The 14,926-nt window shown below is 46.4% G+C and overlaps 1 protein-coding gene across 1 annotated transcript in view; it reads right to left on the bottom strand.

Moving 5' to 3' along the window:
• The window catches only part of TDRD6 (tudor domain containing 6), a 2,323,386-nt gene that overhangs the window by 262,857 nt on the left and 2,045,603 nt on the right, over positions 1 to 14,926 (bottom strand). The window contains exon 23 of the mRNA XM_086926239.1: positions 12,216 to 12,335. Within this exon, the coding sequence (XP_086782365.1) occupies positions 12,216 to 12,335 (120 nt within the window). The remainder of the gene's footprint in view (positions 1 to 12,215; positions 12,336 to 14,926) is intronic.

The following is a 14,926-nucleotide window of genomic DNA, read 5'->3' as shown; positions in this document are numbered from 1 at the left end:
GAATAAGCTCACAGACATTCCTGTAGGTTACTTCTTGGCCAGTGCGTAGCTTATCTTAATGCTAAGGATTATCCACCTCATTAAGGTCCCCTTCTGCACAGCCTTCACTTTATTAACCATGGAGAACCACACAAATAATTTACTGTCTGTGTTCCTTGGTACGGTCAATATAAATGTTGAACCGGAGGTTTGTCTAACCCCAGTGCTAAGTACTTTTTAAAATATTTGGGGTACTTTGTGATTAAAAAAAACATACAGAGAGAGGCCTGTCTCCCCAAAGGGATAGGGCTCTAACAGGACTGTCGAATCAAAAAATAATTTCCTTTGGGCATATCACATACCAAACATCTGTATCTCCACACTCAATCTCAAACCCAATTAATCCTAAACCCTGATAATATTCACAGTACCATATAAATAGCCTATATTTGAAAAATCTTTTTTTTTGTTATTCAGAAACAGACAAATTCAGTGCAATAATTTAAAAACAAATTCTATACAATAGAGACAACCAACAAATCGTTACATTTTACATTCCATTGGGTCATGACATAAAACCCACTAATATTCAATACAGACATTGATGACTCATGAGAGAGGAGATGAGAAGTACACCATCACAGCATGAGATTCCCGTATCAATGGGAATAGTGTTAATTCACTGACTTTAACCGAATTTGGATATTGTATTCCCAATCGACTTCTTCACATACCAGATCTAGAACATAGTCGATTATTTTATTGAGTTGGAAGAGGTCGTACAGGAGTATGAAAATATACAAGGACAACGCAGAGTATCTTATATACATTTACCAAGAACGCCACCATTTTTAAAATAACAAAAAAGTTACAGTGGGGCCGCTTCAATGTATGAAACGGTATCGATCACAGAGGTGGTTGATTATTGTATCAGACTGAGAGGAATTAATCTAGTCTTGATAACCACCGAAACACATCGACGTTTGGAACAGACCAAATTGGGTGGACATTTTGGCATGGTGGAAAGAAATTAGGATATACATGCTAATTGTGATCTGGATAACCGATTGGTCAACAAACAAGAAACATTAAGTGACTGTTGTAGCTGCCCTTTTCTTTTTCTCTCTTTTCCTTACTTTTCCCACATTTATCTAGTGTGGGATTTTAATAATGCTCTAATAAATTTGGAATCACATTTGTATGTCTCTGGCTTGAATATTAGAGGTCTTTATGTTATGGCACAATGGAATATAGAATTTAACGATTTGTTGGTTGCCTGTTATGTTTTTATTTACATTATTGCACTGAATTTATGTCTGTTTCTGAATAATAAAATATATTTTTTTAAATAGGCTATTTATATGGTACTGTGAATATTATCAGGGTTGAGATTTAGGAGTAATTGGGTTTAAGATGGAGTGTGGAAATACGGATGACTTGCCCAAAGGGAATTCTTTTCTGACACTACAGTACTTTGTGGTTTAGCATTCATAATTATTTTTAAGGGGTCTATATCAAATTTGCGTCCTTATTTTTCCCAACATCCTGCAGATTCAAAAGGTATCCAGGGTTTGTAGAATGCCCAGAGGGAACCAAGAACATAGCCACCTACTGTAACAATATATCTGTAAGAAACATTAGTTGGTGATAGATTCCTTACCTTAGAATTACCCTCAGGAGTCCGACTGGATCCGGAAAGTTTTCGTCAGCAGTACCCCTACGCGTCGGAAGGTGGCGTCATGCGGCTACGCGTTCTACTTTGGCATCGTGGTTGCCAAGATGATGTCGCGGCAGCTACTTAGACGCCGCCCTCACGTACTGACTCAGTTCCGAACACGACTTTCCGCACCAGGAACACAGAGCCATGCAAGATACTGACCACTGGTGCATTGATACTAGGGCCCTGAAAGGGATGACCTTTACCCTAGAAATCAGATCACAGAACGGGGAGGATGGGTGGGGTGGTAAGGAATCCACTAACTAATGTTTCTTACAGATATATTATTACCAAAGGTAAGTAACTTGTTCATCTGAAGGAAACACTTGGTGATAGATTCATTACCTTAGACTAAATACCCCAGCAATACCAACCCCGGTGATGGGTCTACGAACCAAGATCACACCAGGACGACCCGGAGAACAGAACGGCCATGAAGCAGTCTCTCCGGACATGGCTGCGCTGGCAATAGTGCTTAGTAAAAGTGTGCAACGAGGCCCACGTAGCTGCCTGATAGAGGTCTTGTAAGGGGAAACCACGTCCCAATGCCATAGTGGCAGCAGTCGCCCTTGTGGAATGGGCGCGCAGCCCCAACAGAGACTCATTCTTCGCCAGAGAGTAGCAGGCTTTTATACACAAGACAACCCATTGGGAGATAGTCCGCTTGTGTATGGTCGGACCTTTCTGGGCGCCTACGTAGCCAACAAAGAGCCGGTCATCCACTCGGAACTGTTGTGTGTGACTGAGAAAATGAGCGCGCACGTTTTGGGTCCAGATGGTGGAGCCTCTCCCTCTCTGGACGGGTGCGGAGGCGGAAAGAAGGTGGGCAAAGTGATGGTCTGCCCGATGTGAAAGGCAGTGACAACCTTTGGCAGAAAGGATGTACGTGTTTTGAGCACAACCTTGTCTGGATGGACAGACAGAAAAGGAGGTTTACTAGAAAGAGCCTGGAGCTCACTCACTCTCCTAGCAGAGGTGAAAGCAACTAGGAAAGCACTCTTCAGAGTTAACAAACGAAGAGGACAGTTGTGAAGAGGCTCAAAGGGAGCACACATCAAGGATGTAAGAACCAGGTTTAAGTCTCACAGTGGCATTATGAAAGGAGTAGGAATGAAAAGATGAGTAATGCCTTTGAGGAATCTATTTAATACAAGGGACTTAAAAAGAGAGGGTTGATCAGGGAGCCTGAGAAAGGCCGAAATAGCAGAAAGGTAGCCCTTGATAGTGCCCAGAGCAGAGTCCTGCTGGGCCAAAGAAAGAAGGAACAGTAGGACTTCTGAAAGAGGGGCGGAAAGGGGATCCACAGCCTTTGCTGTGCACCATGCCACAAATTTGTTCCACCTGCAGGCATATACCAACTTGGAGGGACGCCTGGATGCCAGAAAGACATCACAGACTTCAGGAGGCAAGTCTAAACGAATCAACGGCCACAGCTAAATCTCCACGCAAAGAGGTGGAGACAGGACAGGTTCGGGTGGAGGACCGTCCCTGTGGCTGCGACAGAAGATCCTCCCGAAGAGGCAGTCGGATTGGGGGAATTGATGGTCAGTCAGGAGCCACAAGAATGACTTGGGCCCGGCCGCTCCTGTTCCTCTGCAATCTGGGCAAAAGTGATATAGACTGAAAGGTGTCAACAGACCGCAACTCCACTCACGTCGAAAAGCGTCGCCTAGCGAGAGCCGCCGTGGAAATTCCAACATGCAGAACTCTGACATTTCGAGTTCTCTTCGGTGGCGAATAGATCTAACTAAGGCTCTCCCCACTGTTGAAAGTGACCTTGCGCCACGTCTGTGTGAAGACCCAATTCGTGATCTATCATGCACCTGCGGCTGAGTTTGTCCGCCCTGACATTCAGTGAACCTGCCAGGTGTTTAACCACCTGGGAAATGCCCAGACGTTCCAGCCATGTCCAGAGGCGTGGGGCCTTCTGACATTGGGCCCATGACCCCACCTGCCATGTTTGGTGTTGTCTGTGAACACCTGCAATACTCTCCCCTTGACAAAAGGAAGAAATGCCTTCAGTGCAAGTCGGATCGCCCAAAGCACCAGAAGGTTGATATGGAGTCTGGACTCCGCCGGAGACAAGAGGCCTCTGATCTCCACCTCTCCCATGTGGCCTCCCATCCCTGGAGGGACGCATCTGTCATCACTGTGTGCTCCGGTTGGGGAAGGGAGAGGGATCTACCTCTGACCCAATGACTGTTTGTGAGCCACCACTGCAGCTAGTGTACAGTGCCCTACGAGATCTGGACGTAATAGGACAGGTTCCCCATATGCTACGCCCACTGGATCTTCAGGTCCCACTGCAGAGCCGGCATTTGCCATCTGGCATGAGTGACCCGCAGGATGCATGAGGCCCAGCAGTCTCAAGGTCTTCCTGACCAAACCCAGGATAGAAGCTGAAAGATCAGAATCATAGCTGGAATATCCTGGACTCTCCATTCGGGATAATGGGCCCGAAAGTGTGTTGTTTCTAGAACTGCTCCTAAGAAAAGGAGCTTCAGAAAGGGAATCAGGTACAAATTCGGCACATTGATGGAGAACCCCAGCAAATACAGGAGATCAGCCATAGTCTGGAGGTGGGAGATGTCTGTCCGGGGCGAGGCCGCCTTCAACAGCCAGTCGTAGAGATAGGGGAAGACTGGAACACCTGATCTGCTCAGATGAGCTGCGACCACCGCCATCACTTTGGTGAACACCCGAGGGGTGCTGGTAAGGCCAAAGGGAGCATGGTAAACTGAAAATGCTCGTGGCCGAAGAAACCCAGCTGATCCTCTCCCTCACCAATGACCCAGCAACCGCCAGAACCAACCTACACGAAGGAATCAAAGACGTCGCCGAATGGATGAAGAACAGCCGCCTGAAACTGAACTCAGACAAGACGGAAGTCCTCATCCTGGGATCATCCCCCTCTGCCTGGGAGAACTCCTGGTGGCCCCCTGCCCTGGGCACCACCCCCAAGCCAACAGACCACGCACGTAACCTGGGCTTCATCCTGGACTCCTCCCTCTCGATGACCAGAAAAGTCAACGCCGTCTAGTCATCCTGCTTCAACACCTTGCTCATGCTCCGTAAGATCTTCCGATGGATCACCACCGAAACCAGGAAAACGGTCACCCAGGCCCTTGTCACCAGCCGACTGGACTACGGGAACACCCTCTACGCCAGAACCACAGCCAAACTTCAGAAAAGACTCCAGCGCATCCAGAATGCCTCCGCACGACTCATCCTGGACATCCCCCGACACAACCACATCTCCGTCCACCTGAGAGACCTGCACTGGCTCCCCGTCAGCAAGAGGATCACGTTTAGACTCCTCACCCACGCACATAAGGCTCTCCACACCCTGGGTCCTAAGTACCTCAACAACCACCTCACTTTATACGCGCCCACCCGCCAGCTGCGATCGACCAGCCTCGCCCTCGCCACAGTACCACGCATTCGCAGAGCCACTGCCAGAGGAAGATCCTTCTCCTACCTGGCGGCCAAGACATGGAACTCCCTCCCCATCCACCTACGGATGACCCACGACCATCTCTCCTTCAGGAAGCAACTCAAGACCTGGCTTTTCGAGCAGTAACGGACCCCCCCCCCCCCCCCCCCCCCAGCGCCTTGAGACCCTCCCGGGTGACTAGCGCACTATACAAATTGTTTGATTGATTGATTGATTGATTGGCCTACTGTGAACCGCAGGTAATGTCTGTGGGCCGGCAAGACGGGAATGTGGAAATATGTGTCCTGCAGGTCCTACGCTAGCATCCAGTCTCTAGGGTCGAGGGCAGACAAGACCAGAGCCAGAGTTAACATCTTGAAATTCTCCTTCAGGAGATATTGATTGACTTCCCTGATGTCCAAGATAGGACGCAGGGCCTTGTCATTCTTGGGTACCAGAAAGTAGTGTGATTAACACCCACGCCCTACTTCTGGCGCAGGAACGAGCTCGATGGCCCTCTTGGCCAAGAGGGCCGCGACTTCCTGTCTGTGGTATCCAGGTTGTTGTGTTGCTTGAAGAAGTCAGTGGCCTTAGGCTGGCGTTTCTATAGATGTTGGCAACCTTGAAGTCGAAGTTTGCAAGGTTGTCACTGAATTCCTGTGTGGGGATAATGTTTGGTACAGCTGAAGGGTTGGAGAATTCTTGATGATGTTGAAAGGTTCTTTGCTGTTATTGGAGCTTGATTCAATGCGTTAGGCAAAGGCCTTTTTCTCGGATTCTCTCAACTATCTGTGGTAGAGAGTAAGGGCTGTCTTGAAGGTGGTCTTTTTGGTGGTTGTTCCTAGTTGGCCATCTACTTTCCAGTTCTTTACAGTGCTGTGTATCAGTTCTGAGGTCTTCAGAGTACAAGCTAGCCTGCTTGGTCGACCTTTTGTGGGTGTTGCTGTGGATGGGAGTGATGCTGTTGGTGCAGTTGGTGATCCACTTGTTGAAGTTTGTCGTTCTGCTCAATGTTATTGGAGTAGATGAGTGGGTAGAATTGAGGGCATTGATCCATGTGTCCTTTGAGACTTTGCTCCAGCTGCGGTGGGGGGCACTGGGCAAACTGAAGGCAAAGGTCCGTTAGCTGGTAACATTGAAGTGGACAATGGATTGGTTGGTCCAGGTGAGTTCTGCAGTGTGGCTGTACCTGATGCAGTTGCAAGAGGTGAAGATGGGGTCTGGCTGTGGTGTGCGTGGGGTCATGGACAAGTTGGGTGAACCTGATGTTGTTCATGCAGTCTAGGAGGTTGCTAGTGTTGATGTCATTGTGTTCGTCGAGATGGAAGTTGATGTCACCAAGAAAAATGCAGTTGTTGGAGTCTATGGTCAGAGGGGCAATGAAGTCTGTCATGAAGCTGCAGAAGGCTGGACGTGGACCTGAAGGACGGTAGGTGAGGGTGCCCCGATAGATGTTTTGCTGTCTGTTTGGAATCTGAAGTTTAGGTGTTCCATGGATGGGGAGATGTTGTCATTTGTGGTGCATTGGATAGATTCCTTGTGTATGATGGAGAGGCCTCCACCAGGCTTGCTGATGTGGTTGCAGTGGGTGATCTTATATCCTCCAGGAACTGAGATGTCCATGTCGGGTGCAGAAGTGGGGTTAAGGCAGGTCTCAGTTAGGAAGAGGATGTCCTGTGTGAGGGTGGAGAGGAGGTCCCAAACCTCGATGGTGGGTCTGAATAGTGAGTGTGTATTGTAAAGGGCGCATGAGAGTTCGTGTTTTCTGCGGTGTGTTCGGGGTTTGGCTGGTCAGTAGGCTGGTATGTTTGCTGCAGCAGGTGAAGTGCCATGGGACAGCGCGGGGGCAGTGTTTATTGCGGCATCGAGGTTGTAGAGCAGTGGTGTATCTGCAGGGTTGGGAAGGGAAAGGGGTTGTGGCGCTGGGAGTGGACAGCCGCAGATGGGCTTGCATTTGGTGCTCCTTGGCATGCCTGCTTTAAGATTGCACTGCAGCCTGCATTAAGTAGGTCCTGGGGTGGGCGAGAAAACCCGGGCTGCGGGGGAGCCACTGGATCAAACAGCAGCAACTCGATCAGGCTGCAACAAGCAGGAACTGGAAGCAACAGGCAAGAGGCAGGCTAGCTGCCTACTAGTGCGGTCGTGCTGCGGCCTGCATAAATTAGGTCCTGGGGTGGGCAGGTGATCTCTCGACGTGAAGAAGGTTTAGAGAGAAAACCCAGGCAGCTGGTGTCATTTGGTCAAATGGTGGAAACTGGATCAGGCAGGAACAAGCAGGACTGGAGGCCACAGGTAAGTGGTAGGCTAGCTGCTCAAATGCCTACTCAGCTACCTACATTGCAGGAAAAAAACGGTCAGTTTTCAGTCGAAAAACGTCATATATCTAGGTTGCGTTTTGGGCCCTTTCAGGTTATGGCCACTAGTCATGGACACCACGATCTACAGGTCTGAATGTTTAGGTCAATTGAGCGCGATTACATCCTACTGCCCACTGCACAAGGATCCCACTGAAAGGATTACCGATACCATTTCTACCATGACGACGGAGGCTAGAGATAATTGATGGATTACACCCAGGGAAGCTGAGTTCCTCTGCACCAGGGAACCAGTGACTTCGTATTTTTACATCCTACCAAAGATTCACAAGCCACAGAGACCACCACCAGGAAGACCGATTATCTCAGGCATAGGCTCCGCACTGGAACCTTTGTCACAGTTGGCTGATGATTTTTTTCTACGACCTTTGGTCCGACTGATAGCCACAGATTTACAAGACACAAAGGACGTTCTCTGCCTACTCGGAGGGATTAATACAACCAAGACACAGATGATCTTCTCTCCTTTGATAGAGTCATGATATACATGCATCCACCAGGACCAGACACTGGCCACGATTGAACATCTTTTAACTCTAAATCCACCAAACACCATAACACGGGCTCCATTTATCATGAGGTGCCCCACCATGGCAATTAAAGAACATGTCTTTCAATTTGAAAGCCAGCTCTACCTACAGGTATTCAGTACTTCCATGGGGAGTACCTTTGCCCCCAGCCTGGCAAACCTCTTCATGCACATCTTCGAGGAGGATGTTGTCCTCTCTAACAAAAATCCATACCTCGCCCATATTCTACTCTGGAAAAGGTACATCGACGACATCCTGGTGGTCTGGAGAGGCGATGATACAACAACCAATACCTTCCATGACTGGCTCAATAGTCGCAATGACCACCTCTGGTTTACATGGGAGTACAGTAGAGAAAAAATAGCCTTTCTGGATCTCTCAATATTTTCATCAGAGCGCCTCTTAGAAACTGAACTGTTCCAAAAACCCATGGGCGGGAATGCCTTGCTCCAAAATGAGAGTGCTCATTGTAAGTCTTTGTGTAAGAACCTACCCTTTGGCTAATTCCTTAGGCGGAACTGTTCCAGAATCGGTAAATATAAGGAAATTGTATTGACATTAGGAAGAAACCTTTTGGAAAGACATTATCCGACAGCGCTAGTTAAGAAATCAGCTAAACATGCGCTGAGTAACAATAGAGATGCCTTGCTGGACCACCCTTCTAACAGAAAACCACAGACGAGACTGGTGTGTGTCAACACCTTCAATTCCCTCTCCCCCAAAAATTTATCATGCGCAACTGGAATATCCTCCACAAAGGACAATTGTCCCTGCAGAAACCCTTGTTCGCATTCAAAAGAGGTCGCAACCTTAGGGATAGTCTGGTCCATACCAGACCTCCACCCACGACCACACATAGACCCAACACCTTTGGCATCTTCCATCCGTCCATGTCACTTCCATTGTGGGTCTTGCTCTGTCTGCACCCAAACCAAAGTCACAAGAACTATCGATATTGGCACAGAAAGACCTTGGGAGTTAAGACATCACACCTACTGTAACAGTAAGCGAGTCATCTATCTTATCACCTGCCCTTGTGGTCTCACTCCACTATATGAACTAGTTTGGGCTGACTATTCCTTTCATGACGGCCACACTCTTACCTCTTTGGGCATCAATAGCACACCGACTTTACGGTAACTCCTTTACTTGGTGCCTTCCCTTCTCACTTTTCTAGCCGACAGGGTTGTTCCGCTTGAGTCACTAATGAGTGTTCAGCCCCATCCATGCTCTATCCGGCACACACAGTCTGTCCACACTCTATGACATACAGTTTATTGCTTACTGACCAACAAAAACCACACATTGCAGTGTGTACACCAGCCGTTTAGGTCAGTTTTGCACATGTGTTCTTTCACAAACTCACGCTTATGATTCCTCATGCACTGTTGGGCTCGTCTACACTACTTTGAACCATCTCTCTTCTTTACCTTAACGCCACCACCTTTTTCCATTAGGTTGGGTTGGCGTGTGTACCTTTGGCTCAGAGCCAAGGACAGATGTGGTTTATTCCCTAAATTTTGTAGGCAAGTCTTGCATCCTTAAATCACGTGTATATAGTGGTTTAACCACGTCTAGTGATTTAACTGCAGTGGTTGTCTGTTGTGCTGTGGCACAACCATGCGATACATTTCTTTTCTTGTCGATATATAAACAGCACGAAATGTTGTATCTTTGTTTTACCACAGGTTTCATTGGTGAATCTACTGAACTACAGGACCACAGGTTCACTATTATACACAGTCGTTTTTGTTACTTTCACACCATTTATTGTTGCATTCACTCACTGATTGCAGTGGCTATGTGTTGATCCTGATGAAGGCATGACACTTTGATAGGCCCCAAGGCTGAAACATGTTGATCCAACCGTGATGTAGTAGTCTCTAATGTCGGCTGTCACGTTATTAGCTCTCTGTTTTTAATCCGGTCACAAAATAGCAGAATAAAGCTGGTCATAGCTAACCTTGTAGCCAGTTTTAACCACATTCACTTTAGCACTACACGTCACTCACAACACGCTCACATAGGGTTTTAGAATAACCCTCCTTACCAATATAAAACATCCCTGAGCTCCTCCCTCGCAGCAAAGGGGTTATAGCCTGCGTCAAGACTAGGCTCGCGATGCAAGGAGGCACCCCTATGATGAAGCATGACACCTCTGGTGTGTGAGGGGAACCGCCCTTAAAAGGGATCCCCCTCCCGAGCATGGTTGACAGTCTACATGCCCCTCAGATCTTTGTTGACCCGTGGGCTCTTTTTGTGATAGGCACTAGTCCTACCCACACAAGTGAGGTACCGTTTTTATTGAGAGATGTGAGGGAATGCTGGGTGGTAGGACATTTGTGGCTCAACGCAGATTCACAAAGTTATCACAAAGAAATGTGAGGAAGATGTGTGCTTTCAATAAACGTTATAGGTTTGCAAGGGCTTCTCGGTAAGATAACCTGGTGACAGCCACACAACTAACCCCACCCTGGATGTCTAGATTTAAAAAATGTGCAGGTTTCAATGGAAAAAACCTGATGTGTTTTGGGCCCTGTTGCAGGTACTAGGGCTACCATTTTTATCGGGAGATGCGGAAACACCCAATAGTAGAACATTTGTTATTACAAATTGTATATGTCTGCATTTGTGCCTTCCAAATGTACGCGAGTGTGAGAAAGAAGACCTTTTCAAAAAATACCCTCTCAATCACATGCTAGTCGGGACACCCACACTATTTAGAGATTGTACAAATAACTACTGCTCCTTTCTGGGATCACCCATAGGTTTTACACCAGCTTCTTCACACAAACAGAAGCTGAAAGTAAAAAATTAGGAAAAATGGGCTACCTCTAAGAAATGCCAAAACTGTGGTTAAAAAAATTCATTCCACAGGTTCCTGAAAGCGAGAAGATGTTGACTTTACCACAGCAAACCTTTTGTCGGTGCCATTCGTAGGGGAAGTGATAATTTTTTCAAGAGCACTTTTTCCCCTCAAAATACAAAATGTAGCTACATTTTGGCTATTTTCTTGGTTCCCTTCAAGGGAATCCATAAGCATTGGGTACCTTTAAGATCCCCAGGATGTTGGTAAAAAAGATGCAAATTTGGCGTCAATACCTTATGTAGTAGAGAAAATGGTATGGAGGTCTAAATATGACCAACCCAAAAGAGAGCTTAGTATTTTAGAGGGAAGTAGCTTAGCAGCTAATGGGTTAATGAACCATGAGGATTAGATCTAGAATTACATTTAGTTTCTATATACATCACTAGAACGAGGATTTTATCAATTAATAAAGCCTTTTTAAACTGTAGTGTGGCTTTGTGTGTGTGCATCTTTCAATGAAACGTCTTGCAGTCACCAACAAATAAATTAACTTTATTTCAGACTGTTTCTGGCAGAATTGAGCATTTGCCGATACACACTATGTCCAGGAAGATGACAGGCAACCGGCAAGTCTTTCCTGCTCAAGATGTTAAGCTGCTTCCAACCTGCGCTTGTCTGATGAGCACGGAAAGCCTATTGGGCTGAATTTACAGGCATACCTTCAAAAAAGGGTCAGGACTGCAGTTTGCCACAATTATCTGATTTTCATCCCTTTTGCATTTAAAAATGATGGTGAAACATTTTTTCTTGTCACTACGGTTTCTTTTTTAGTTGTTTTAAAAGCAAAACAAAAATGTCCAAATGAGTATTCTACTGAGCTAGAAAAGACATTTTTAGGATTTGAAATAGATTTTTCAACTGAAAATCTTTCAAAAAAGCTTTTAAGATTTCATGCAAAAGCCAACTCATTAAAATAGACTCCCCAACATCTCAACAACTGGTAGGCACATAAGGCTCCAAAATTTTCAATAACTTTTGCATGGCATGCCTGGGTGTTTTCCTCACTGTCATATAGATGTTAAGAAGCCAACAATATCCAGCTAGCTACATCTGAAGATGTTTTCGATTATTAAGGACTTCAAGCACCTCAAATCTTGCCACTCATCAATGAGTCTTATGTGTCCCGCTCCCATCACAGCAATCAAAAAAGTAGCTAAAAGAATACTTAAAACATTTTTATATTTTTGAAACCTTCTCTGGGAGCCAACCTAATAGGGAAAGAACGGAGGTTCGGGGTTATGATGAAAATTCCAAGATGGAGAAACATAATATGACAGGTAAAATAACATTGTTCACATCATTCAAACACTACCTTGTTCATCAGCCGAATAGGACTGCAAGACAGGTTTGTCATATGTTTCGTCTGGACAGGTACATGAAAGGGACATCCGATCTTCTGCATTCAAAAAGATTTGATCCTCAGGAACTGTTCCTATACACAATAAAACTTGAACATGAGTAAAGGCTTGCAAAGGTTGTGGAATAAAACTAATAACCCAGTTTAAAGAATTGTTTACTGAATCTTTAACAAACTGACAATTTCAAGTCAAAGTTTTTTAAAGAATCATTTTAGTCCAACACAGTCAGTCGAGTTTACCACGTTGTCAAAATATGCATCCATTGTACTATTCAGAACTATTAGAATATTAGAGAGAAGAGAGCACCCGTAACAAGGTTCAGCGTTAACCTCTGCAATCACAATTCTTTTTTTGGAACATTTTTATTGCAACACTGGACATAGTCATCATAAGCATTTTACAGTCGCCCTATAGGAGCTGTTCAGTAATTTACATCACAGCAATCTAGCTGAGTATACGCAATCTTCACTTTTTCGCATATATACTAAATGTGGTGCGATTATATCATTCACGCCTAGGAGGAATACATGCTAAAACATTTTGTTACGATACATTAAAAGTTGATTAACAGAAAGGAAGAACTGATGCATCTTGGCAGCAACTGATGACGGAATCCCATCCCACACATAGCTTGTACATATCACTTAGAGCTGGTTTTGTGAAAGTCATCAATACTAATCTGATAGATAACAGAGGGACAGTCTGTACTATTCTCCAATGTGGGTTGGTGCTACGTGAGAGCCAGGAGTGTTGTTGGTTGCTGTGTTCTGTGTATGAGAAGTGTGGTGTGACCGTTGTGTTGCGCGCCCTCCCCTTCACCCATATTTCCGGGTAGCTAAAATCCTAGCATGTGCACCCAGGCCTCAATCATTTTCTGTGTTCACATCTGTGCATACCGCGCGTAGGCGGCCCTCTTCAGCCAACCCCCACTCTTGCATGTCCGCTCTCCACTGTTGGGAGGGACGGTGTGTACCCATTGTATGGCAATGCGTGGTTTAGCCAGGACTAGGACAGAAGAGAAAATTGGTGTTTTACGTGTGTTCCCTTTCTTGGTGTCGAAAGGACTCCAACATGAAATGCTTGATTGATGCCTCAATTCGAACTGCTGTGGCTGAGCGGAACACCTAAATTACTTGTTGGCAGTATTGTTCTGTTGCAGGCGGGCGCAGGACCATGTCATATGTATAAATGTCACAGGGTCTGTACTATATCTAGGGCAGTGCGAGGGCCAGTCTCTGGGGTGTCAGGTAGGTGCGGTGTAGGTAGTAGAACTGAGTGAGTTTGAACCTAGAGTTGCTGGCTACCTCACTTATCTGTGCGAAAGCTTTTTTCCACTCTCCCCAAGTAAGTGGAACAGGTAGATCCACTGTTCATCTAGCTTTTGTCCTGAACATCTCAACTATGCGGTTCTCTTTCAGGGCTTTATAGGTATGCGAACTTAACCCTCTGGTGGATCCCAGTTTGAGTAGTAGCACTAGCGTATGGGACTCTGCCGGTTCATGTGGAAATGAGGTCCATATCTCATCGGCCGTACGTGACATTTTTGAGTATTACAGGAAGCGGCTCTCTGGGACCTGGAACGACTCCCTCGCCTCGAAGGACAGGAATGTCTGGTTCGTATATAGATCCCCAGCTGACTTGCATACCCCCTCATACCATTTGGTAATACCCATGACTGACTGGATCTGGCAAAACCCCTTCAGCCATTGTAGTGGGAGTGAGCTAGTACACAGTGGTCAACGGCCGGCTCCCAGGCTGCAGACACTTGCCAGATTATGTGTAGGCATTTCCTGTAGGCCCGTGAGCCCATCATATCTAGGCAGATCCACCCAGTTGTCACAGTCGGCCAGCAATGCTTTTTCCATGTTGTGGCCATCAGCGCACCATTGTGCATCGTATTGTAACACTCCGGCAAAGTAGTAGAGTTTGAAATCTGGGAGTCCGAGTCCCCCCCGAGGCTAGATCCAATTTAAGTATGTCTAATTTTACACTACTGCACCCTACAGCCCACACCAGCGAGACCAGTAAACTCTTAACATGGCAAAAGTGGATTTTGGGATGTTGCCGAAAGCATTTTGAAGTACATATAGGCACTGGGGAAGCATAACCATCTCGCCAGGGCCACCTGTCCAATAACCGATAGCAGAGTCTATTCCAAATCCGGATCAACTTTCTCAATCCAGCAATGAACGCTCCCATTCTCTGTGCATATTGAACATTCGTCTGATTTGCCACTTGTATGCCCAGATATCGAAAGTGGTAGGTCTCCAAGCTGAACTCCACCTCAGGGAGGTCCTGCGCCTTACCTCGTGCCAGAGCCGTAAATGGGAGGTAACCAATGTTCGGTAGTTGATATGCAAGCCAGACGCTTGTCCAAAAGAGTGCAACACTTCTAGAAACGCCAATGTCGCTTCCTCGGACTGACTAATATAAAGAAGTGTGTCGCCCGCATAGAGCGATACTACATGCATGCAGCCACCAATGGCAATACCCCACTGATCCATGTCGCACTGTAAACAAATTGGTAGTGGTTCCATCGCCAGGGCAAATAGGAGCGGAGATAGCAGACACCCCTGTTGTGTGTCTCTCAATAGTTAAACTCTCCGATATCGGACCACTGGTACGCACATGAGCTCTTGGTTGGCAATATAAGAGCTGGGTCCAG

The sequence above is a fragment of the Lissotriton vulgaris genome, chromosome 6 (assembly GCF_964263255.1).
Source record: "Lissotriton vulgaris chromosome 6, aLisVul1.2, whole genome shotgun sequence".
Taxonomy (NCBI): domain Eukaryota; kingdom Metazoa; phylum Chordata; class Amphibia; order Caudata; family Salamandridae; genus Lissotriton; species Lissotriton vulgaris.
This window is presented reverse-complemented; position numbering and strand designations above follow the sequence as displayed.